Below are 19,556 nucleotides of genomic sequence, written 5' to 3' on the forward strand. Positions count from 1 at the left end.
TGACGGTTGATTTCGACGCCCAGCCCATCGGTGGCCGTGGTGCGCCACATGGGTTTTCCTCACGCTCGCTCGCAGTACGATCGCAGTACGATCACAGCACGGCACACAAACGGCGCGCCCGTGTTTGCTTGATTTGTTGAAACGAGCCTCTCGCTCGCCAATCCTCCGTCGTTCGGGCGAGAATGTCAATCCTCCGTCATCCGGGCGAGAATGTCAAGGTGGCAGCCCTGCTGTGGGCGGATGTTGGGCGAAGCCACCGCCAACGGGCCAAGCCACCGACGGCGTGGAGCCTCGGGAGGACTCAGGGCAGCACTGAACCGACGGGACGATCCATTCCATCGGCGGGCCCAATCCACTAGGAGCTTCTCAGTTAGCATCACCAGGTCAGTACCTAGATCTGACGGGGCCCTTGGCGAGCTGTCGGCCCCAAATACGAGATGGAGGCGCCATTGTTGTGACGGCCGCCCAGCCCAGCAGCCCGTGGTCCCCCCAAAGTGCCCGCTACAGCCCGCTACACGCAGGCAGTAGCTTGCATTTTGCAGGGCGCTAGCGCCGCAACGGGAAGCAAGCAAAAATGCGAGAAACGTGGCTGCGGCACCCTGATTGCCAAGTCGTCAGCGCCGTCCTCGGTCCATGCGCTTCAATATTCTTGATCGCATCGACGCACTTCCGGGTACGAGCACCGTGGTGGTAGTAGTGCGAGTGCGTGTGCATGCGGTACTCGGATGGTGCGTACGATGCCATCTATGAATGCCGTTTTTCACTGCCGCATGCATTGACTGCAAGTACTTGCTTTGTACTGTAATACAGTAGTGGTCCGAGCACGAGCGGCCACTCAAACTCAGCACACGCCTGCCGTTTCTCCTGCTCGCACTCGTATCGTCGTGCTACGGCCAAGCCCAGCTTCGAACGACGGCCGCCAACGATTCCCTGCCTAGCTGCCTGACGACTCTTTTCCAGCCTCGAGGGATCCCGGTCGAATATCCATGATCCCACACCCACGCATCGGCGCACCGGCGCACCCACCATCGACAGCCTCTGCCTGTGCCCCCGTTTGGGGGCCGCCTGTCGGTGTTGCCAAGGTGCCAAGGCCCAAGCGATGAACTGGCTGGAAGCTGCCTTTTCTCCAACGATGCCTGGCGTCACAACCTCTGGCATGCCAATCTTCACAGGGTCCAGGGGGATCCCGTCAAGCCAATCCGCCTCGGCATGGACAGGTTCGGCCCCGAGCCGTGAGACCGTAGAATGGAGCACACCATGAAGGGGCCCTCGGGCTGTCGAGTCGCGAGTGGGCTGGGACGTCTTCTCTGCTCGTCTCCCATCCGCCCACCATGCAGTCATGTACTTTCGGTTCCTGTCCGTCGGGCTCGCCCAAGGACGGGCCGGCCGACACGTAGCTTGGGCCGTGTTCGGAAATGTCTGGGTTTGCTCGTACGCGGCCAGCTGGTGGTACGGGCGTCGAGTTGCGTCGGAATCACAATCGAAGCATGCATGGAAGTCCGCCCACCGCACCATCGAGTGCGAGCGCGGAGCTGTACCGTACAGTAGTGCACTCTTCACTCAGCATCCCTACTCCCAAGTACGCACGTGTGCGCTGACGAGCACAAGTATACTTACCTCGGATTACTCTCAAATACCGAGAACAGTCATGTACAGATACTCTGTGCTACCCCTACCTGCCTTGCATACGAAGGCACTTGCTATTTATCCATTGGTACCTACCTACTCCGGCTTCCGGCCTCATCGCACCTACCAATTCTAGAGTTCCAGAATCGGTAGGCACGTTGACGCGCACCCTCCGCCCCCCCCCCCCCCCCCTCCCTCCCCTTTTCCCCTTCTCCCTTGTCATAGGATACACTTCTCTCACAGAATAAATGTACGTGCCCTATACTCCGTACCCCTGGTGTAGGCGCCGTCAGCTCGTTCGTAGAACCCTCGGCGGAGGTTCTAGGCATTATCTCATTGCATTCGTACCTACTAGGTACCTACCTATCTGTAGGTACCTACCAATGCAGTACTTGCTCATCGTCGTACGGGTGAGTGTATTATTACCTGGTACATTTTTTGCAAGTACTTGTACGGAGTGCATGTTAGTAGTGCTACAATCTGTAGTGTCCATCGAGGGCATAATTAAGCTGTTCCAACCGCCTGCGAGTACTCGTGCACACAGACGTTTGATCCTTTGCTTCACTCGTCACGAGCAAGTGTACGGTGCAGCACGGGCATGTACGTTCAAGTACACTTCACCCTGTGCCCCAGGAATCCCAATACGGGGCACCTCCGTACTTTGGTAGTTATTGATATCGCTGGCTCCATCCCGGTGCCAGCAGGGGATCTCGATCGTCCCACCCCCCACCCACTTCCGGGTTCGAGCTGACCGAGGCAGCGGAGGATTGTAGCCGATCCCGCTTGTCGTGCTTTCTGCCTCGCAGCCATCTTTCTCCTCCGCGGCGCAGTCCACTGTCCATCTTCACTTGTACCCTTCGTTCGCTCCTCGGGGCAAGGTTTCCTGCTCGTCGGGCGTCTGACGGCCTGAGCCAAGCCGGGTTTCATCGTGGACGGTTAGGGGCCCATCCAGGCTGACCCGAAGGCCGTGCCGCCCCTCGTACCTACGGGCGCACCCGTTGGTGCGGTACATATACAACGCCCTCCACCCGCTCTCAAGCATCGGCCACGCTTGACCCGCCACTGTACGGCCGTTGCCCTCACGAATCCCTCACCTGCTTGTCCTTTGGGTGGTGGAAACAGGCAGGCCTCGATGCCATTCTTGGCCCCTCCTCGTGCTGCCTTGCTTCTCGCTGCTCCTCGGCGTGGCTTGCCTCGTCGCCTCGTCGACACCGAGCCTCCTCTCTCGCAAAGAACCTGACCCTGGCGACAATCAACGACTTCGATTTGGCCCGACCGACGACTGCTCCATCCTGCCCGACCTCGGCAGGAAGTGATTCCTAGCGACGAGCGGCGGCGGACCGACCCTCCTCCTCCTCCTCCTCCTCCTCCTGCTGCTGCTGCTGCTGCTGCTCTTGCTGCTGCTCCGCCTCCTCCTTCTCCGCCTCCTCCTTCTCCGCCTCCTCCACCTACGCAAACCCCGCCATGTCCATATTTTCTCACATCAGGAAGAGTCGGCAGCAGGCCAAGGAGCACAGTGCCATGGTGGCCGAACGGAGGAAAAAGGAGGAGGAGGAAAAGGTGCCGTACAAGCATGTGCCCACGCATGCCGCCACCGACGCCATTGCCAGCGCTCCGCCGGGCTGGAGAGAAGCAGATCGACCGCGGATCCTCGAGCACAACCGGCGGAGAAGCGCCATGGCGGCCAGCGGCCACCACATGAACATGCCCGGTGCGCCTCGGGTTGGCAGCAGCCTCTCTCACGTCTCCTACCCCGGCGATGGCGCCGACCCGGTCGCTCGCTTTCCGAGGACGTACAGCTACAGTGGCATCTCGTCCCCGTCACAACGTAGCCAAGAGGTCGTCTACTCGGTTCACGATGGCTACTACCTGCAGCCGGCATCGTGGAAGGGCAAGGAGATTTGCAGAGGGGTGGACTCGCCGCAGCGAATCAGCCCATGCCCTAGCAAAGGTTGGTCAACGACAGCCACGCCGTCATCTCTCGCTTTTCCATTGCCTGACTTGCAGCACCATGGTGGAACAGGAGAGCCGTCGCCGGTGGATAGCTCGACCGGCTCGAGCAGCTCCCAAGATGACCTCGAGATCAAGCCTACCCATCCAGCGGTGCCACCGACGGAATCGGTCCATCGACTGCATCCGAGCCATCGCCGTCGAATATCCGACGGTGCTTCGGACAAGCCAGCCTCCGCGAGGCCTCCTCCGCCTGCCTGCTACGGCCAAGATTCTCGCCCCCCTCCCTCGATGAGGGGATTCGCCTCCATCAACCGGGTGGCGGCGACGCCAACCATGCACATCGGTGCCCTGCCTCCGACGACGAGCATACCCTCTCCTACGTCGTGGAAGCAACCGAGCATGGATGGCCCATGCCAATCGAGCATGAACCCAAAGAACACACGCGCCTGCTCTGCCACCACGCTACCCGGTCTCGCCTCGGTAGCGGTGGCAACCCCGGATGTCGGCTGGTCCGTCGGTGCACCGTCCGAACCTGGCGCCACACGATCCAGAAATTCGTCGGTGAGTCGGCGCGATCCGGTGAAAAGAAGGGCCACGGACGAGCCCGCCGAGAAGACGACTCGATTCTCTGCTCCGGAGCGCACCATGCCCACCGGCGTGGAGCCGCGGTGTCGAGATGGCCCAACACCACCGAGCGCGCCGGGCGAAGGGATACTCAACGCATTTCCCGAACCAGCGGCAGTGGATGGTTCGTTTTTATCATCGAGCAGCAAGAGCAAGAAGCTGTCCAAGAGGGAGGGGAAGCTGGTCAAGAGGAGCCGGTGGTTGAGTTCCAAAGCCTCGGCCGTCGCTGTATGACTTTTGCGCATTTGTCCATTCGCCTCTCTTTTGGCCTTTCACAAGGCCGTGCCTGGAAGCTTGGCCAAGGAATGCCGAGTTGGCAGCTCATGGATCCCTTTTGCTGACCAATCTTTTCGTCATGGCGCCTCGGGAGACATGAACAGGAGCCGCCTGTTTGGGGGGGGGGGGCTCCCTTTTTCTTTTCTGCCGCCGTAGTGAGACGGATCCGATTTTTACATTTGACACTTGGCATGGCAACGAATAGATGAGTAGATACTGTACGGTTCGTCTACACGGCTGTACTGTAGAGAAGGCCAGCAGCATGATGCCGTACTCAAAGTGCACCTACTAGTACTGTAGTGCTGTTCTGACTCACAGTGTACGTACAGTATTGCAGGGTCTTACAGTACGTCCAGTCTGCTGCAGATACTTGTACTTTTTATTTCGCACATGCATACGTGCAGTGTGCATCTATCGCACGAGTAACGAAAACGGTACAGCAAGTAAGATGGTGCAAGCGTACTTGAATGCACTCTAGAATGAATCCTAATTATTGTTACCATGTTGTGCCGGAGGTGTCGTCAATTGCGTCAGTGGTCAGGGGTAGGTCCCACGTTGAAGTGGTGGTGCCTGTCCAAAGTCCCCTGCCGCCGCGTGCGCCACAGTTTCTCTCTGTAGCAGTTACGTATTAGTACTTAGTCGATGAATTCACATGACATGTGGCTTCGCCAACTTCACCATTGGCGCTCAACTTCTCTGCCTCGTCAGGCTCCCTCGCAAAGAATTTATCAATACAAAAGGCCGCTCACTCGTTCTCTCATCCCCGGGTCTTTGCCTGGATTACAAAATTAATCAAACCTTTTCTCGCACATAAAGCCCGAGAGAGCGAGCGCCTTGACGAAACCCCGGAGAGCCAGTCAGGCTCGTCCCGGTGCCGGAGATGGATCAGCTTGCCGATCTCGGGGCTCGCTTCGTCGGGCCCTTGCTCGCATGGGTTGACGCGGCGCCGTGGCATGTCTTTGTCGTCTTGTTCATGGCCCTCGTCCCGCTCGGACTGCTCTCCGTATGATCTCTCGCCGTCGACTCTTGGACCACGTCCACTTGCTGACGCCTCGCACCCTCACAGCTCTACCTGCTCCTCCGCGTCATCGCCCCCAAGCCGCGGCCTGCCTTTCCGTCGGAGAAGACGTACGTCACGTCCAGTCCGTCCGGGACGCCGACGGCCCCGAGGCAGCTTCCGTGCTGGTACGACCGCTGGCTGGCCGAACGCCGTCTCGACGAGCCGCAGGACCCGCGAGACCAAGTCCACCGCGGATACCCTGCCAGCACGGACATCAGCTCCATCGAGCCTGCCGAGGTCCGCCTCAGCGTCGTTTTCCCGGCCTACGACGAGGAGGATCGGATCCTGCCCACGCTCGAGGAGGCTGTCGCCTACCTCGACGAGCACGTCGGCCGGTCCAAGAGCCTCCCGGCCTCGGGCAGCCCTGCGATACGACGTCACACGCGCAACTACTCGAACGGTTCCGAACCGAACCTCGACCTCGGCGGATACGAGATCCTCATCATCAACGACGGTAGCCGCGACAGAACTGTCGATGTCGCCCTCGATTTTGCCAACAAGCACGAGCTCCACGACATCCTGCGCGTCGTGACCCTCGCCCAGAACAGGGGCAAGGGTGGCGGCGTGACGCATGGGCTGCGTCACGTCAGGGGCGAGTACGTCCTCTTCGCCGACGCCGACGGAGCCTCGCGCTTCAGCGACGTCGCCAAGCTGATCGAGGGCTGCGAGGAGGTCGTCGACGGCTCGCACCGAGGCGTCGCCATCGGCAGCCGCGCCCACCTCGTCGGCAGCGAGGCCGTCGTCAAGGTCCGTCGTCCCTCCCCTCCCCTCCGCCGCCTTCACCCGCCACTGCGCAAGTGTCTGACAAGGCGACGCTGACCGACATGTCTCTGCAAGCGATCGGCGCTGCGAAACTTCCTCATGCGCTCCTTTCACCTAGTCCTCACCATCCTCACTCCGCCGGCCACGTCGCGCATCCGCGACACCCAGTGCGGCTTCAAGCTCTTTTCGCGTTCCGCTCTCCCCCACATAGTCCCGTACATGCACACCGAAGGTTGGATCTTCGACATCGAGATGCTCATGCTCGCCGAATCGGCCCCGGCCACGCCAGTCCTGAGCAGCGACGGCACCGTCATCGGTGAGAGCCCCGGCATCAAAGTTGCCGAGGTTCCCATCCAGTGGCACGAGGTCGGCGGCAGCAAGCTCAACGTCATTCAGGACAGCCTTAAGATGGCCCTCGGCCTCGCCGTCCTGCGTGCGAGCTGGATGTTGGGCGTCTACCGTCGCCGCTTGACCTGAGAGCCCGTCCCCTCTGTTCGTGTGTTCGTGGGGCGATGAGAAGCCGAGATGGGTGGGCCATGGGCCCATGGCCACGCGACATTCCGATCATGGCCATGCCGTAGGTAGGCATGCGCCTGGTAGAGACACGGCCATCGTTGACGCGTGCGAATCCGGATGCCGGGCACGTTCACCACTACCTAGCAGCGAGGACGCTGACGGAAACTGCATTGATATCCGGCACTCCCCCTACTTTCCTAGTTACAGCGTTGTAAATTGAATTGAATCCTGAGTGCCGAGTCTACCTGCTCCCGTCTTCATCTCTGAATCCTCCCACTTCCAAGCCAAGAGCCGAGGCCTGCTTCACGGCGTATGATCGATTCGATACTGACTAGCCATCTACGCAAACGTTCAAGAACACGTGCTTGACGCCACTCAGACGGCTCTGAAACTCTTGGTACTGTTGGCGAATGACATTCTTCGGCTCGACCTGGACGTCGTACGTAACAAGCCTATCGTCAATGGCCTGGTAGACATCCGAGATGGATCCGCCATAGGCGTCGAAGAGCTGTTGAATTTCTCTGCAGTCACAGGCCTCCACGATGGAGAACCAGGTTTCATCCAGAGTGTTGAGAACGAGCCTGCCCTTTTCTAGCAGAACGGGCTTGGTCAAGGCCTTGAGCGCAACGGAGTCGTCGTATCCGAGCGTGCTGGCCTCCAACATCTTTTCCGTGCTCTGCTTGACAGACAAGACAAACTCATTCATGAAGCCCAAGAGAGTGCTATTTGTGCCCTGGAAGGGGCTGGTTTTCTCAATATGGAGCTGCATTCCGGAGTCGATGCTGGCCAGGGCATTTCTGAAGATGCTTAAGCTGCCCGAATCAGGAATGCTAGCAGAGGAAGCGATTGTAGCGAAGATGATGGCGTTTGTGAACTTCATTGTAAAAGATGTTAAGAGAAGAGAGTACTGTACAATGATGATAATGATTACCGTGCCAAGTACAGATATCGTTTGCAGAATAATGAATCCGTTTCGAGGGTCGCATGCCTACTTAAGCCCAGACTTGTTCAGAACTGCGTCCCTACAGTGCCCAGTACTTGCAGCACATGCACAGCAACACTAGGAATCCATGTACCGATATAGACCTAGGGTAATACTGTAGGGATAATTGTTTCCATTGCGTACGCGCAAATACTTTACATGCCTGCAAAATAATCGAGTACGTAACAACTACGTGTACTGTACAGTACAAGTAAGTATACAGTAGGATTTGGCATTTCAATCACGGTACTCCGTACTCCGTACTGTCCTGTTAATCTTTTATGTGGTATCTGTATCTGTTTTGGGATGGTCCTAACATCTTGTATGTAATTACTGGATACAGAGTATTAATGCTTGTAATTGGTTTCTTTCTATATCTTCTTGTAGGTGTACACTTTATAGTAGTTGTGCAAGTACTTACAGTCCTGACAAGTAAGTACGGGGCACGTACAAGTGGTATGCATAACGTAAGTTATTCGATCATGTAATACTCCGTATAACCCACTGAATCCTCTGCCCACTTTACCAAACAAAATAACTCGTCTCATCTTGCCGCTCATTCGCGGCCTGGTACAAGATTCAAAGGGCCAACACATGTAGTTCTGAGATGGGAAAAGGGCTGTTGGATATCATTCCCACAGGACACAACTTAGTGCCCATGGGCTCTAGAACGACGGTGACTTTGCGCGCTTAGTAAAGGACGGGCATGGTATTAATCTCTTGGAGCTTGACAGCTTCCGTATCACCGAGTAGGCGTCATGTCTTGACCCGTCGGCCGATGTTCTCAACTTAAAGAACAAAACGTTTGAACGAGGTCTGGTGGGATTTTTTTGCTTGAATTCTCAAAATTCCTCATTTTCCTACATTGTATCATGATCATCGACGTGGAGTGGTCATTGTGCTGCGTCCGGAACGAAATAAGAACTACGTTTTAAGCGGAAGCGACCGAGGCGAATAGGAAGGGAATTCTGAAGTGCATTCATCACGAAGGATGGTAGACTTGGAAGCAGAGATGGCTCAACAATGGTCAGAAAGGAAGTTATGAACCATCTGAGAACATATCCTTTTTATGTTCTTCCCCTTGTGAATGCACTTCGAGGGCTGTCATGTGTGCGCCTATACCCCTGGCTTCGTTGCAAAGCAGCCAGCGAAACCGTCGACGTACATGTACACGGGAGGGATAAAGGAGCGTCGCCCAAGCCGACGGCAAGATCCCTCGCTCGACTTCCCCGGCGACTAGTCATAATCTGAAATCTGGTTTCTTTCCCTCGATTACATTTGGCTTCAGCTCATTGTATGGAAGGAGCCGTTGATGACAGTCAAATATTTAAATCTCTCATGAAATGAACATGATGCTTTGCGCACTTTGGCACGACTTGGGCTGCCATGTAGCGTTTTGGTGCACATGTCGCAGATGCAGTATTCCCTTCTTCCTCACGCCGTTCATGTGCATACGAGCATTTAAGCGCACGGAGTACAGGAGCCAAACATGCTGTGTGGAATTGCCATGTATCCGAACCCTAAGTACAGTATCCTTCTGTGAAGAATTCGTCTTGGGATTCCATGAGAATATACTTGCAGGCGTCATCTAAATATTCCGGGACACTCAAACTAAGTCTCAAACTAAGTGTCTCTCTTCTCCACAACATTGTACTCCAATCGACCGGATGCGCAGCTGGGCAAGAATTTCTGCTTCATGTCACCCAAGTAGCTGTTGAAATCTTCGTACTGAATCTTTAGGATACGTTTCGGCTCATTCCTGGCCTCCGTAGAGCCAACAGCATAGTAGCTCACCAGCCTGGAGTCAACAGCCTTATAGAATGCGTCGATGCATTCGCCAAAGAGGTTGAGAACTTGGTTAATATAGCAGCAATTTTCGGCGGCTATAATAGATGCCATTTTGGTTTCCAGAGGATTCAAAACGGTCCTGCCCCTGTCTAGCAGGATAAGTTCGGAAACCTGCGTAAGGCTTTTGGCATCGTCAAGTCCAAGCTTAGGAGCGGTTGTGTTAGCAATCTTCAGCATGCTATCATAGATAGACATCTGAAATGTAAGAAACATATTGGTAAGACTGCCACTCTCGCTGCTAAAAGCATTTGTTTGCCTTGAGAGAATTTTCATCCTGGAGTGGATATGCATTACGGCCTCCTTGACGACGGCATAGTTGCTTGATTCGGAAACGCCAGCAGAGGCGACCTCGGGGGGAGCGACAGTAGGGGGAGCCACCGTGGGGGAAGCGACCGTAACGGAGGCGACCGTGGCGAATATGATGGCGCTGGTGAACTTCATTGTCAAGGGTAGCCGATTGAAAAGCAGGTACTTGCACAATTTCGGGAAGAAAGATATAGTTTTTCTCTGCAAGTGGTTAAAGGATCATACTTATATACTTGCATGTATACCGTCCTTACTTGTACTTACAGTACTCACTCGTCCTGGCCAATCCAAGAGTTGTGCTTACTTACTGTTGAAGTCCTGTCAGTTCAGCAAGCCAAGTGCTCGGAACCATGACAAATCCCTCGCAGAAACATGTTCCAGAGCCCTAGTAGTGGACACAGGACCGTTGGTTGGCAAATTTAGGACAGCTTATTCAGGTGTACAGAATACGTAATGGCAAATATTGCTGCCAACTGTCCAAGTACGGAGGGCATGCATTCCACTTATTTAAGTGTATAGTATAGTGTAAGTACTTAAGTAAGTAATACTCCGTACACCTACTTAGTTGTACTGCACAACCACAGCACTTGCACTTACAGTATACTTGGGCGTGTGCAGAGCTTACATGTACTCCGTACGAGTACTTGCAGTATGTATTATTAGTTCTGACCTGGCATGTTCGAATGGTACGTAGCCGTAAGTGGGACAGGCGATTCAATCTTGGGAAGTGCATACTTGGGCAAGGAAACATACAGTATTGGCAATGCGGAGTACGCCGTAAGTAGGTGTGCATGTTCTCGGTACCGTACTTGCACAGTATATTACAAGTAATATAGTCTACTTGCACTCCGTACAGTCAGTTGACAATAGCGATGATTCAGTTTACAACTACTTACTGTAGGTAGCACCACTCCTGCAAACTGCATCGACATTGTTGCCATCCCACTGTATATGGATTCGACTGTAAGTACAGTATGCATGAAGTACGTGTTATACGTTGTGAAAGTGGCCAGCCAGAGTCGTAAGTGAACGGCATACTGTACACCTAGCATAACCCTAACAGCAGCCTTCCGTTGCCGTGTTCTATTCTGGTATTCTCTTGGGTCGTGATTGTCCTATCGATATTCAAGGACGCCGAGTACTGTAGTGTAAAGGGTTCTACTTTCTTGCCAACCGTCTACTTAGAGTACTGTAGGCTCCTAGCCAACGCTCTAACCGGATGAGGCAATGAAGACCAGGTGCCATTATACTACGCCTTCAGCGTGGCTCTCAAGCTTTCCGAGCAACACAAAGCTATCATACCCAGTGATGATGGAATCAAAACGAAACCCTCCCAGTTTCGACTTGGGGCCGATAATAGCGGCGGCAATTGAAAGAAAAAGTATATGTAATACTCTGTAGCCAAGTGGATGTCGGACCGTTACCTGTCATATCAATTCGACATAAGTACAAGTTATTACAGTACATGTACTCCGTACACCTACTTAGTATTACTCTACTTGTTCGTAGAAGTGCTTACGGAGTACTCCGTACTCATCCAACATTCACCTACTTACTTACAGTAAGTACTTACTGCAAGTGCACTGTACACTCGGTAGTAGTACACCTGCACCGTTGGTAATGTACTGTAGCAACGGAAGTATGTACAAGTACTGACACGGAGTACGGAGTACGTAATGTCAAATATTGCTTCCGGTTGTTCCCGTAAATTCGTGTAACGCTTACAACTAATACTTGCAACCACAACCAAGTATGTACTGTACATGTACAAGTAGTAAGTAGGCCAACTTACTCGTGCAAGTGCAGTAAGTACTTATTTGAAAATACTGTACAGTACTTATATGTACTTGCATGCAGTCATGAGTACACATGTAGTTGTGACCTGGAAGAGCAATAATTGGAATATTATTGGGGACATGCACGTATCAGACAAGTACTGTAGGTAGTTGTAGTTGTAGTTGTACTTGCATACTCTATTCCGTACGGAGTACATGTATTGTACGGAGTACTTGTGACCTGGAAGCGCAAGTATTTAGAAGATTATGGGGGACGTGCCCTTATTAGACAAGTACTGTAGTTGTGTAGTTGTATAGTAGTTGCACAGTAGTTGCACAGTAGTTGTACAGTAGTTGTACAGTAGCTGTACAGTAGTTGTATAGTAGTTGTACAGTAGTTGTACAGTAGTTGTACAGTAGTTGTACAGTAGTTGTATAGTAGTTGTACAGTAGTTGTACAGTACTCCGTAGTTGTACAGTAGTTGTGCTGTAGTTGTGCTGTAGTTGTATAGTAGTTGTATGTATAATAATTACTTGCATGATTGCTGCTTCTTCGTAGTACTTGTACTTAGTACTAGCAACTGTTGTAAGTACAGTAATAACACCTATTGCAAGTATGTACTTGCTCGTGCAACCTATAAACCTTGTAGTACTAGTTGTACTTACATGGAGGATATTAATCCCATGCATGTACTGTACGAGTTCGTGTGCAGCGTGCACCTTTCGCGCATTCTACCCATGTTCATGTTTGCAACGAGCAACTGATACGGTGGTCACAGATGACTGGCTGTACGCGAAAGCGGGCAAATTTGACGACCTGGCCGCGTCGTGGTATTACAGAGGCAAGCAAGCCGGTAGTGCTCCCTCATTCCTTAATTATACATGACTTCATCTCGCGCCCGTGGGCCAGACAAGGTTTAATCCCAAGCCGCAGTCACCATCGACAAACAGCCTGAACGGATGGTCGTGCTGCCATCGAACTCCCAGACCAACTGCAGCTTCCACTTCGGCCGTTTGTGCGCGTCATCATCTATCTATGTACATGGAGTGGCGTTGGCAACCCTCGTCGACGTGGGAGGGGAGGGGAGGGGAGGGGAGCACCAGGATTCATCACGGTCGATGCGGAGCAGCAGGCACAGCACGGTGCATATGTCGCTGCAACCTCTCTGCTCCTTCATCGCCCTTGCCCGCGCCAGAGGCCAAGGGACGCAAAGGTGACGGTCGGGTCTTCACCGAAAGCCCTCGCGGAAGAGGAGGGGCAGGAAGACGCCGGCGGCCTTGAGCAGGATCAGGACGGCGTCGACCATGGCGAGCGGTAGCTTCAGGGGGCCGAGGGGGCCGCTCATGACCGACAGGCCGTTGAGCCAGATGGCGACAAAGGCGACGGAGAAGAAGTGGTAGGCGAGGACCGAGGGCATGTGGATGATGCCGCCGAGCAGGCCGCAGGGCCCGTCGGTGATGCCGCGGCGAAAGTACTCGAAGCATCCGAGCTGCAGGGCCTTGAGCTGGCGGTCGTCGGCGGCGAAGAGGGTGTAGAGGGCCTGGGCGAGGACGTTGATGATGGACGTGTAGCTCTTGCGGCGCCAGTAGAAGGCGTCGACGGCCGAGCGAACGGCCCGCCCGTCCTCGAGGTTGCGCACGCGGTCGGGGTGGAGCAGCTCGGCGAGGACGAGGGCGTCGTTGAAGGCGACCGTCATGCCGCCGCCGGTCAGCGGGTGGCGCATGTTGAAGGCGTCGCCGAGGAGGATGACGCCCCGCGGCGCCTGCTTCGTCGGCGGCAGCCAGCTGTTGGGCATGCTGCGCGGGATCTTGCCGTCGTCGAGGGCGCGCCGGGCGGCGGCCTGGACCGAGTCGGGCAGGGCCGGTATGGCGACGTTGGCGATGTAGCCGCGGACGCCGCCGGCGGCGGGCGCTGCCTCGGGGATGCCCTGGGGGACGTCGAAGAGCGCGCGCGTCTCCCTGGAGCCGATCTGGTAGAGGAGGACGGGGAAGGCGTTGCCGATGATGACGTGGCCAAAGTGCTGCTGCGGCAGGGGGCAGTCGACGAGCTCGAGGGCGTAAAACTTGCTCTTGACCACGGGCACGCTGCCGAGGAGTTGCTTGCGGAAGATGGAGGCGTAGCCGTCGGCGATGATGGTGAGGTGGCCGAAGAAGTAGTCGCTCTTCTTCTCGCCCGTGCGCCGGTCCGTCGTCCGCGACTCGACGCCGAGCACCTCGTCCGAGAACTCGCCGCGGACCGTCTTGGTCACCTCGGTCTCGACGACGGTGATGTTCTCGTGCGCGAGGCACGACCGGCGCAGGCGGCCGACGAAGCGACCGTGGTGGAAACTCCTTCCCTCGGGCCGCTTGCCCTCCTGGCCGGCGCCGGACCACTTGTGGGGGACGTCGCCGTCGGCGTCGACGGGTGGGTAGGGGATGAGGGACGGCTCGCCGTGGTAGATGACGTTGTATCCCTTGCAGGGCACCGAGTCGATGTCGTCGACGCAGTGTCCGAGGCCGAGCTTCCGGAGGGCCGCGAGACCGCCGGGCTGGAGCAGCTCGCCGACGATGCGGTCGGGCTCCTTCATCCAACGCTCGAGAAGGAGGACGGATCGGCCCTGGTTGGCGAGCGCGTAGGCGGCGGCGCAGCCGAAGACGCCGGCGCCGACGACGACGACGTCGGCCTCGTGGTACGTCTCACGCCGGACGCGCGCGTCGGCCGCGGCAGACACGGCAGTCGTCGTCATCGGTCTCGGTGGGCGGAAGAGTCGGCGGGAGGGTGCTCGTGGGAGGACGGACGGGCGAGGGAGGTGAGGCGAGGAGAAGCGAGATGATGGCGAGACAGGAGGCGACGGTAGGAGACGACGGTAGGAGACGGCGGTAGGATGAATGGACGAAGCGTTGGCCTAGGCGTTTGATTCCATGAACCCAAAAAATGCAATAAAAATTAAGGAGCCCGACACCTGTCGTACAGTCTCACGTCATTCTGACGTCTGCTTCGATCGCATAGAAGTATTACGGTGCAAGTATAATCGAAGCCAAGCCGGCGGTGGAGATGGATGTCAACAGGTGAGTTTTCCGTGATGCAGGATCAAAATCCACGAGGGGCGAAAAAGCGGCTACGACAGGGGTCTGGCAATGCCTGTACGGGTGGCTGCGGGCGTGCCGCAGAGGAAGGTCGCTGCCCTGCCCTGACCGTCTTACGGCTCCCAACCGCTAACCGTACCACTGTGGCTCCTCGCGAGACCCCTGTAGCCAATGGGCACGGCGCAGATCTCACCACTCGAATCGGATGATGGCCACCTAAAAGCGCCTTATTTCACATGCAATATCTGCACTATAGCGTGTTGCATTAGTACTCTACATGCACAGTAAGTAAGTATACTTCAGTAGGTACTTACAAGTACGGCAAGTATTTGCCATAGAGTGCCATTAGTACAAGTACTACTTGTACATGTACCTACAAGTAGTACTTGGACTGGTACCTACTAGCAGACTTGCAGCAGGTGCACTAACATTTCGCGTCGTCGTACTCGTACTCGTATTCGTAAACAACAACTCAAGCTCACCCACGAGCAAGACAGATATGAGCAACAACTTCTCTACAGGTATTATTGCTTTACGGGTGCATTGTGTGCAATGACAGTATGCTTCGTATGCATGACCACCAACGAAGTAGCAGTTGCCGAGCATTAATTCACGGAGTCCTTCGTCCGGTTTACACTCGGAACAATTACTTGCGCACCTACTCCGTGCATGTACACGCAATGGACCCATGCCGGGCAGCGCCAAAGAGAATACGCGATACCACACACCGTCACACAAGGTCAACGTTTTTCTGCAAGATGCGGCCCTGCTTTCTCTATCCGCACCCATCGTGACATGCCATCTACCGGCAGGGCGTGCTCTCGTCTCGGAAAGAATGCCGTCGACGGCGTGTCCTCAGCCGGTCCGTAGTCATCCAATCCACGATCCATCATCTGCTCCAACCTAGCCTCGTCAACCCTCAGCCACCATGATGAGAGGGCCGGCGGGCTCCGGCGGCGCCACTAAACGTTCCGACGACCGCCCGTCGACATGTTGACGCTTGTTGCCGTGATCCTCGCCCCGAGCCGCATCGCTTCGCAGCTCGGCCGTCGAGGGAGCCCTCATGATTTGCAAGAACCCTTCCGCCACCGCTCGCCGGTGTTCGTTGTTGGACCGGCACCTCTTGACGTGGACGAGAGCCGCGTCCAACTGGTCCAGCGCCTGCCGGTGCGAGGCCCTGTCTCGTGTCCGCACCACCGTTCGCATCGCGGCTGTTTTCATGGCGAGCTTGATGCTCTCCTTGCACGTGCGGCTGCCGTGCCACCACCGCTCCTCCGACGTAAAGTCGCACAGGAGGGACCGAAGGGGCTTGTAGCGCCCCGAACCGGTGTAGGCAAAGACGAGGTTGGCAAAGTTGAACTCGTTGTACGACAGCCGTCCGTCGCCGTTTTCTCGCGCCGCGAGCGTGCACATGTCCACCGCCGCGGCGAGGTCGCCCCTCGCCGACAACGCCTGCGACGCCTTGTTGTACACACTGTCGTGGATCTCGACCCCCATGCGCAGCGCGTCGTCGATCAGCCTTCGAGGCTCCTCCCTCCTCTCGAGGCGTGCCAGCAGCAATGGCGTCAGAGCTGCGCTGACGTCGATCCCCCCTTTGTCAGCCGCGCAAACGAGAGCGATGGCTCGGTCTATCTGCGGCCCATCATTGGACCGCAGCTGCTCGACGACGGCCAAACGCAAGCCGTCGTCGGATGGCGTGGGGCCCTTTGCGTGAGCTTCGTTGACAGCGCTCCCCTCGCCGTGCCTCCGCCTTCTCTGCCGCGTGCTAGTTAAATTCGAACCTCCGCAGGAGTCGACGTTGTTGGGCCCAGAACGCGATGTCGCCGGCACTAATGACGGCAAGGCCATCTGCAGCTTGGCGATGCTCTTGTCGGAGAAGCTCCAAAACTTGCGGCACCGGCCGTAGAAGCGCTGAATGAAGGCTTCGTCCATGGACAAGCCGCCGTCGCTGCACACCTGCAGCCACGAAAAAACGGCATCGACCTGGTGCCGAGCCGCATGCCCGTCAAGGACAAGGTACACCCATCGAGGCCTCGGCTTGATGCCGTATTCTCGCATAAAGGTGCGCAGGAAGTTTTCCAGCTCATCGGGCGCGTGTGCTTGCGCGAAGGCGTCCGTGACTCTCGTGACCATTCGCTGAAACTCGACGCAGGCTACGTCGACCACGGTCATGAGCCTCCGAATCTGGTCATGGACACTGTTCCACTTCCCGAGGACGGCATCCCGGACCACCAGCTTGCTCTGCAACTTCATGTCGAAGCGGCTGGCATCCGGTTCAAGCTGTCGAATGGCCGCCATCTCGAGGTCGATGAAGACGTCATCGCCTTGATCGGCGGCCGCGGCAACCATCATGCGCCGAATGTTGTATTGCGAGGCATGCGAAATGCCAAAATGCTGAAAGAGGCCGGCGGTTTGCATGGCTTTGTACAGCTTCTTGGTGTCTTGAAAGCTGCCGTAGGAGCTGCCGTGTCTTCTGAGTATTCTGTGCACAAGCATACCATGCCTCCAAAATGGTGCGCGTTGTCGGCCGGAGAGAAGGTCAAGCAGCTGTGCCATGATGCATTCGCTTGCCTCGTTTTCTTGCATGAAGCGGAGGAAGGGCACTACAATCTTCGACGGATCCTTGCACATGGGAAGAATCGCATCCAGAAGCACGGTTGCTTTGGACGCATCGGCCTCGAGGGTGAGCCTCAGCAGATGCAGCGCCGTGGACCTTGTCGGCCCTCCAACGTCAGGAATGGAGGATCCGAAAGAGGCCAGTCTCTGAAAAATGGCAGTAGCCATGTCAACTCCTTCAGAAACTTTTGCCCCATCGACAAGATGAGTTTCGAGGTGATAAGCCAAGCCCTCCAGGGCGGCCAGCGCGTCGTTGTGGAAAGGTCGAGGCGGTGAGGTCGAGGCGCCTTGCACCGATCGGGCAAGATACGAGCGAGCGGTCTCAAGAGCATCTGGAACCTGAGCCGTGTCATGGTTGGTGACGGATTCTAGCACGTTGCTGGAATGGGCTTTCGGATCGGATGGTCGAGCAGCGATGCCGAAGTCGGTCGGAGATGATTTGGCCAGAGCGACGGGTTCGGATTTCGTGAATCTCGCCGACGTCTTCCAACCTGCATTGTGATGTTTGGTTTCCGGATGCGATTGGTCGAATTGGAACAAGGATTTCAGGTTGACCATGTCAGAGAGCAGCGAATGCAGCTCGGAGTTGGTTGGCATGGCTGAAACCGATTGGCGAGCAGGTGCATTCGGCAAATCGCGAGCATTCTTGGATTTCTCGACATCGGGGGGGGATGCGTTTGTCAGAGCGCCGTGGCGACGGCGGCGAGTCGACGTCCTCGGGCGTGGAAGGGACGGCATGGACATGACGCCGTCGCCCACGTCGGCGAAGTTGGCCTCCCAGGTAGCGAGACCGTCCGCCAGCGCGATCGGGCCGCGGTTGCTCCTGACGGTATGCAGCTTCCGCGCATTGTCGATGGCTGCTCGCGCCATCTGAAGTCGGCGTCTTCGTTCTTCGGCGAGGACGATGACGGAACAGGAGGTGGTGAGAACGACGCCGCGGAGGGCATTGAGAGTTGCCCTAGACGGGACGGGCTTTGGCGATGGCATCTTGCGTGGCCATCGTTGCCAAGCACCGTCGGAGATGCTTTCTGGCGGACGACCTACAGGGCGATCGCAGCGATATGATATGCAATTGGCAATCGGTCAACGGTGCGGCGGATGGAGTGAGGCGAGGTGCGTTGATGATGCTGCTGAGGTTGAAGATTTCCGAATCAAGAGGTACATTGGCAATTACTGTACGGTGCGCATGTGTCTGTCGTACGGTTCTCCGTACTTGCAAGTACTTAAGTAAGTACAGAGCTTACTACTATACAGTACAAGTACTGTACACACATGTGCAGCTATGGTTGGCTGGTCGGGCGCTTATGTACCTATCCGGAACGCATATGGGCAGGGGGCCGACGTCGTAGATCAAAGGTCATGACGACGTCCGACTCATCATGGTGGAAAGAAAATTGCCGACTGGTTTCTGAGACCTCTACACGCCTTTTCGGTGCCAATTACGACAATCTTGTAGGTTAAATGGCCTCAGAATGACCGCAGCGTGTCCAGCTTTGAGCGCCGTTGGGTATGCTCAAAGTATACTCCGTATATGGATTCAGTTTAATGTATGCACTTAACCGAAGGGCATACACTTGGCACTGTACGGAGTACGCAGTACAAGGACAGTACGGAGTACTGCCGCAACATTCAGTATAACACTTAATACCAAGTCCCCATTGACTATGGCGCCCATTTGTTATGGTCTACTCCGTACTCCATGCATGCTAGGTACCTAGTACTTAGTAGTTTGGTGCAACAAGTACTGCAATTCATTGCTGTCAGCGCTAATCCAGCCTCGGACTGAGCAAGAGAGGCGAGACTCGCCCTCCAACATTTGAGCGCATCAACAGTCCAAACATCGTCCGCGATGCATCACGGCATCTCGCTAGCATATCTCCGCGTCCGCAGACGGCGCAAACGTGAAAGAGGGGAGGTTATAGATGCCGTGGAAAGCGCGGTTGCAGGAAAATATAGCAATTACTGATCGATCGTCAGTTCCAGGTCACGCAAGACGGAGGCAATTAGACGCGAGGTGACGAGTGAAGTCGAGCTGCATGCTACGCAATAAAGGCGGCCATATCCGAACCCTAGGCCCTGTGGCCTTCTCTGCCAGGGCTTCAACACCATGACCCATCAATTGAGCACAGTTCGATCGGTCCGACGC

At 55.9% G+C, this 19,556-nt stretch overlaps 6 protein-coding genes across 6 annotated transcripts; 2 read left to right on the forward strand and 4 right to left on the reverse strand.

The window, feature by feature from the left end:
* Window positions 1-3,090: 3,090 nt before the first annotated feature.
* On the forward strand, window positions 3,091-4,437 carry DCS_00331 (uncharacterized protein; the record flags this gene model as incomplete). The annotated part of the gene is made up of 1 exon (XM_040797670.1): window positions 3,091-4,437. One exon carries the CDS (start codon window positions 3,091-3,093, stop codon window positions 4,435-4,437), a length of 1,347 nt encoding a protein of 448 aa, XP_040658553.1.
* Window positions 4,438-5,359: 922 nt separating this feature from the next.
* On the forward strand, window positions 5,360-6,778 carry DCS_00332 (dolichyl-phosphate beta-glucosyltransferase; the record flags this gene model as incomplete). The annotated part of the gene is made up of 3 exons (XM_040797671.1): window positions 5,360-5,482; window positions 5,546-6,286; window positions 6,377-6,778. 3 exons carry the CDS (start codon window positions 5,360-5,362, stop codon window positions 6,776-6,778), a joined length of 1,266 nt encoding a protein of 421 aa, XP_040658554.1.
* Window positions 6,779-7,148: 370 nt separating this feature from the next.
* Window positions 7,149-7,697, reverse strand: DCS_00333 (uncharacterized protein; the record flags this gene model as incomplete). Its single annotated transcript, XM_040797672.1, has 1 exon — window positions 7,149-7,697. The coding sequence occupies one exon, from the start codon at window positions 7,695-7,697 to the stop codon at window positions 7,149-7,151; it is 549 nt and encodes a 182-aa protein (XP_040658555.1).
* A 1,725-nt stretch (window positions 7,698-9,422) lies between these two features.
* DCS_00334 (uncharacterized protein) lies at window positions 9,423-10,088 on the reverse strand (the record flags this gene model as incomplete). Its single annotated transcript, XM_040797673.1, has 1 exon — window positions 9,423-10,088. One exon carries the CDS (start codon window positions 10,086-10,088, stop codon window positions 9,423-9,425), a length of 666 nt encoding a protein of 221 aa, XP_040658556.1.
* A 2,869-nt stretch (window positions 10,089-12,957) lies between these two features.
* DCS_00335 (uncharacterized protein) lies at window positions 12,958-14,454 on the reverse strand (the record flags this gene model as incomplete). Its single annotated transcript, XM_040797674.1, has 1 exon — window positions 12,958-14,454. One exon carries the CDS (start codon window positions 14,452-14,454, stop codon window positions 12,958-12,960), a length of 1,497 nt encoding a protein of 498 aa, XP_040658557.1.
* Window positions 14,455-15,706: 1,252 nt separating this feature from the next.
* On the reverse strand, window positions 15,707-18,397 carry DCS_00336 (uncharacterized protein; the record flags this gene model as incomplete). The annotated part of the gene is made up of 1 exon (XM_040797675.1): window positions 15,707-18,397. The coding sequence occupies one exon, from the start codon at window positions 18,395-18,397 to the stop codon at window positions 15,707-15,709; it is 2,691 nt and encodes an 896-aa protein (XP_040658558.1).
* Window positions 18,398-19,556: the final 1,159 nt, after the last annotated feature.

Source organism: Drechmeria coniospora, chromosome 01 (genome assembly GCF_001625195.1).
Source record: "Drechmeria coniospora strain ARSEF 6962 chromosome 01, whole genome shotgun sequence".
Lineage (NCBI taxonomy): Eukaryota > Fungi > Ascomycota > Sordariomycetes > Hypocreales > Ophiocordycipitaceae > Drechmeria > Drechmeria coniospora.